Source organism: Nuphar pumila, chromosome 2 (genome assembly GCF_984573655.1).
Source record: "Nuphar pumila chromosome 2, dmNupPumi1.hap1.1, whole genome shotgun sequence".
NCBI lineage: Eukaryota > Viridiplantae > Streptophyta > Magnoliopsida > Nymphaeales > Nymphaeaceae > Nuphar > Nuphar pumila.
The window spans coordinates 84,873,356-84,879,355 of NC_143250.1; the positions used below are offsets into that span (position 1 = coordinate 84,873,356).

The window sequence follows — 6,000 nt, forward strand, 5'->3', positions numbered from 1 at the left end:
TGCTACCCACGCTGGGAGAAACCCTCAGACCCCCCTTTTCTGTAAGGGTAAAAACTTTGAATCAGACTCCACAACTCTTCAAGTTGAATGATGCTACCCACGTTGGGAGGAGCCCCCAGACCCCTCTCCTATAAAGGTAAAAACTTTGAATCAGGATCTACAACTCATTTAGTTGAATGATGCTACCCACGCTGGGATGAACCCTCAAACCCTCCTCCTGTAAGGGTAAAAACTCTGAATCAGGCTCCACAACAGTCAATATGCAGGTCAGCCGGTGCTTGATGGAGCAATGTAAGATCTTCTGTTGGATGTGCATAGAAGCAGAAATAGAAGGGAGAGAGAGTGTGAAAGGGTTGATGTTCATGGCCTCCTCCAGGGGAGATTTTTTTCTCAGATAATCCTGCAGTGCAGAGACTGGGTCTTAAATAATCATCTTCGGGGCACTTAAGTCTTTACAACCACTCCTTTTCATGAATCGTCATTTTTTTTGGCACCAATGGAGGAGAGGGTACTTAAGTCTTTGCAATCGCATCAAACTCCAACGCTAATTAATGTTGACAAACATGGGGATACGAGACACACATGCTTACATACGTGGTGCTCTTTGGGTCCACCGAGCATGAGATGTAGCTAACTGCCCTGTTCGGGGGGGGGGGGGACATATAACCTGCTTTGGTTCTTTCTTGGAATAAGAATATTGAAAAAAAAGCAGATAAATAAAATACTGTTAAATTTTGGAGAATGATTGGCAAAAACAGGTCCTCCTAGAAGCCTGCTTGAGGAAAGGAAGATTAAAGTAAAAACAAGTTGGTATTTTAATATCTAGGCATAGAATCAGAATCGTAAATTAAAGATTCACAAAAGAAAGAACTTATGAAAGGACAATGGCCCTCATAAGATTGGCATATATGCAAGGCTAACCCGTACACCACATAGTACATCCATTTGGTCATGTGTAAGAAAGGTTACAACACGGCACGTCGACGACAGATCATAAGAAAGAAAAGGAGTTTCCAACTTAGAAATCTCACAGAACTTTGTCATTTAACATAAGAGTTGCTGAGTACATCAAAAAAATTTACAGCGTTGACAGCCAAAGGGTGGTTTATGGAAGAATCACAACTCTTAAAGGTACACTTACAAGTTTGCTAAACAAAGATTTGAAACAACTACCACATACCACAAAGTCAATGCCGCACAGGTAAGTGGGTAAGGTGGCTCAGTGGGCGTGCCTCCCAAAGATACGGTCACAGCTTCACCAACTTAAGAAGGCATAAATACCAGAACCCGGTAACAACCAGAAAGCCGCAGCACTCTCCCCCTGCAAAATAATAAAACAAAACCTTCAGTCTCACAGAAACAAATGATAGAGCAATAATAATCAAAATAAATAAATAAATAGCATTTTCAAACTCTTCTGTCTTGCACACGTTTGAAACTCCTGCAAAACAATATGCAACTTCAGAAAAAAATCAACATGATCAAACAATTGTCTAGAAAACAAGAATCTTCTAATATCAAACCTAAAATCTCTATTTCTCAGAGAAAGGGAGGCAAAAAACACTAACACTGTTATCTTATTTATCAAGCTTCACCTGTGGTTGTTAAAACCTGCATCCCTTCAGGTCAATGAGGGGAAACATATATGGTGTACAACAGACAAACAACATGTCCAATGGGGAGAACAATTTCCAGGCAAGTCCAATACGGAGAACCAATTTCCAGACTGTTCCAACCTATATGTCAATAAATCCACTAAGCAAAGAGATGTGCGACTAAGATCACAGTCAATGTCCAAAGATGAGCCATATGTGAAAAAAGAAGAGTTGCCAACACCCAGATAGCAGAACAAAATGTAAACTAAATCTCCCCCATTAAACAGAAGCACAGACCAAACTCAGCTTATTTCCAAGATTATAAGATTGCTAAGAATTACAAGGGATAGTGGTTAAGCATAAGTTAAAAGACTAAAGACAGTAATGGAGTGTCTCTTCTCTTCTAGGAATATATAATAACTTGTCCACCTTATCAGGTCCAAGAGGTGTCTTAGGTTCTCGTTCAGAACACCCAAAGCCCACCCACCAAAAAAGGAAAAGAAACATTATGCTGTTAATTTATATCCATGCCATCTCCAATTTGGCTACAAATCGGAGCAACCGCAGAGAACGACCTCTCGAAGGGTGAAGGATGCAGGCACACATCACGCCTGCGCTTAAAATCACAGCCATCAGAATTCTCTGCTTCGAGCTTCCTTCGGACTCCTCTCACAGCCTGAGCTTCTGCCGGTGTAAGAGGGAAAAGTTGTCCACTCACTCTGCAAAGAGAACTGTGGTTGTCATACACGATTTTCTGGTTACAGTTTTTATCACAGATGTGGGTAATCCCTGTTAGTTTGCACCGATGCATGTTAGCAAACACGCGTTCATTTTGACAGTGCCTATCACACTTATGACTCTGTTGACCATCTTCACAGTTGAGAATACTTGACAGAAAAATAACATTGGTTGGCTCGGCAACCATTTTGCCAAATACCTCCATCTCAGCAGCTTTCGCTTTCGTATAAGCCTTCAGTTCAAAGGCCTCTGTTCTGCATGTCAAAGTAGAGGAGACAACAAAGTCAAATGAAAGCAAGGTTCTCTGATACTCCAAAAATGGAACACATCCACGAAAAAGCTACACGCATCCAGATACAGCAAAGGGGAATGAGTAATACTGACTAACACTAATGAGATTTCCTATGGTATAGTTAATTCTGCTAAAGAAGGAAGGTGAACACTGCTACAAAAGAAACAGGCATTTGCATGAGTCGAGAATATAACTCGAGTCTTTCATCCTCTGTTGTACCCAGTAACAAACTTAACAGGCACCCGCATTCCAAATCTTCAAGTTTTACAAATTAGGCACTTAAGAACAAAATCAGATACACCACCAAGCTGACCTCTCAATACAAAATAATTAGTCTCCGTATATTACAACAGCAACAATTACCACAGGTCTCTCTCTCTCTCTCTAACTCACAACATATAACAACGACAATAAGAAGCTCCAATGGAAACAAGTAATAAAAGTAAAACAATAATAACTAAGAACCTCCCTCGTAATGCTAATACTAAGACCCAATTTTCTATGAGAAATCTCACTCACGCTCACATAATGAGAGAGAGAGAGAGAGAGAAACCACAACTTTGAGCACCGTAAGAGAGACCAAAGAGACCAACTAAGCCCAAGAATTAGAAAAGACACAAAAAGCAAACAAAAAAAAAACTAGAAATCTCTAAACAGGGAAATGCAAGCCGTAGACAAGAAGAAAACCCCCAGAAAACTGTCACCTAAGCTACTAACAGTAGGCAATCCAAACACTGATAAAAAAACAAACACACCAAAAATAAAAGAAAAAAAGAAGAGAAGAGAAACCCTAGAGAACAAAGAACGAAGATGAACTCCAATCGATAGTGATGAAGACAGAAGAAGAAACCCACACGATGATGCACCGGCGATCGAACAGATCCGTCTCTGCTAACGGCAAAAAAGCAAAAAGACCCTAGAAAACAGGGGAAAAGGAGAAGGATGAAACGGAGACTCAGCCACCCTCCGCTCCCCGCGTGTCGCGTCCTGCTCGCAGATCTGTGCCCAAGTGGCGAGAGGCGAGGGAGGGCCGATCGGCTATTTTTACCCCGCGTGGGGTCAGACGAAACTCGAACTAACTTCCCTTGGACAATGAGAACGAATTTTTCGCCGTACCAATACAAAATGTACTATGGAAGGTGCATGAGAAATGAAAAGCAAACGCATAAGAATCAATACAAAATGTGCAAGTGTTCAGAAAGCAAGAAAAAAACATCAAAGCCTAGTTTGTTTCATTCTCATGTAAATAAAGGACTTTACATGATAATGGGTACACATTTTTTAAAAAATACTGCCAACTCAATTCATGTAAAATCTTTCATTGGAGGGGATGTAGGAATGAAAAAGTGATAGGTGGTGAAAAAAACTAAAGCCTACTTATGCCAGCATGGAACTTTTCATTAATAGTGAGAAAGGATTACATCAAGGTTCTCAACACTTTCCTATGTAAGTTGCATGAGACAAATGAGGTCTAAGAAAGGGAGTGAAAATTCATTTACATAGCTTGATGTGAAGCAAGCTTCCAATTAAAAGAAAGCCTGATTCTTAGGAAGTGAGCTTCCTCATGTAGCAATAAGCTTTTGGTAACTATGGATCAGACTATGATCTCAATTAGGCACTCTTTTTTTAATATATTGGGGTTAGAGACAAATTTATCCAACCAAAATTTGTCAAGTTTAGGTTTGAACAATAATAGTAATTTTATGGCAGATTTATGTATGCATTTAGATCAGATCCTAGCACTTTATGCTTTTCTGGTGCAAGACCTTAGTTTCCGACCATTTCTTGCCAAATATGATATTATCATTTAAATTGGGTAGCATGTCCATCTACATTTCTTGAAATATTGAAGTCGCAAGTGGCTCTTAGAGAAAAAATTTCATTTGGGATCATTGGGCAAATGTAAAGCTAGATTAGTAGCTAAAGAAAGAGAAAAAGCACAAAAAAAGGTTTGGATCACTTTGATACCTTTGTTCCCGTAGCAAGTATCACATTCATACAGCTATTAATTGCCTTGGCTGCTGCCCTATGGATCTAAATTCATTTAAGAAGAGATCATATTCACATCAGATATGATTGGGATTGAATCCATCCAATTGTCACCTCTAATTGCAGTTTTAAGTCCATTAGGATCTATAGAATCCATTGATCCAAGGGATCGGATTTGAGAAGATAGAATTTCAAATTCAAGTCTCTTGCCCTACAAGCCCCAGGGCAGGCTAGAGCTACTTGAATTTGGCCTAGAATGAACCCATAACCTCAAAAATAGAGACCTAAGTTTCAATGTTTAAATAGCTTGGGTTGGGCATAGGCTGCATGAAAAATCCCATACGAGGGATTCAAACACTACCCAAATATTATATTTCTCATGTTTGAAACAAAGTTTAGATCTAGAAATGGACTCAATTTGGTATTAGACAAATGGTTAGGAATAAACTGTCTCAAGCCATATGTATAACAACTCATGGAACTTACACAAGTCGGCCAAACCAAAAAAACTCCTACTGTTTTGTCCTAAGTTTGATTCCTATGATATGTGGGTGCCTTTAACTAGTGGGTTCTGTAAGAGCCTAGGTGTCACTGATTCCACTGATAATGTATTCATTCTTAATACATAAAATCATACATTTAAGCATATTTTATTAGTTTTTATTACATGCTTATAATATTTCAAGGTTAAAGAAGTCATTGTTCGAATTTTGTGGGATTCGGAGTTAAAATGAGAAAGTTATGATCGTTTTACGGTTTTGAAACAAATCCCAAGGCAATTCGGATAATGATCCAGTCTAAAACACATTAATTAGATCTTGGATCCAATACTAATGTGTTCGGCAAATACTTAAACCCAAACCCACATCATAATTATTAGAAACTTCATTAGAATTGGCTCAAAACCTTCTTTTTGCAAAATCTAGTTAGTTAGGTACTAATTTATAAATAAGAAAACTTTTAGAAAGTTAATTATAAATAGTTTTTAACCTAAAATTTAATATAAATACAAAGCTTAGGGTTGGAGTGAAAGGGTTCTTCAGCCCATTTCACTCTAGCCCTCTTCTTCCTCTTCACCCCTTATAAGAATTCCTCTTAACCTCTTTCTTGCTCTATTTCCCATTCTTCTTCTTTCTCCTCCTTTTTTTCTCTTATTTTATCCTTTCTCATTCAGCAAGGGAGATCTAATTTGAAGCCAATTCGAAAGAGATCTGGAATCATCCAATTCGTTGAAAGCCCATCTTTTTCACCTCCATTCTTCGAATTCATTAGATCTAACGATTTAGTGAGTTTTCTTTACCCCTTTCTTTGTAAAATTGATGTAATTTTAGTTTTCGTTTTTCTTTCCCTCTTCTAATTTGATCTTTTTGCATTTTTTTAAGTTAT

General features: G+C 38.4%; 1 protein-coding gene across 1 annotated transcript; it reads right to left on the minus strand.

Moving 5' to 3' along the window:
- Positions 1-1,010: 1,010 nt before the first annotated feature.
- Positions 1,011-2,581, minus strand: LOC149845906 (uncharacterized). Its single transcript, XM_089997788.1, has one exon. It carries the CDS (start codon positions 2,536-2,538, stop codon positions 2,110-2,112), a length of 429 nt encoding a protein of 142 aa, XP_089853914.1. The 5' UTR covers positions 2,539-2,581; the 3' UTR covers positions 1,011-2,109.
- Between the last annotated feature and the right edge of the window lie 3,419 nt (positions 2,582-6,000).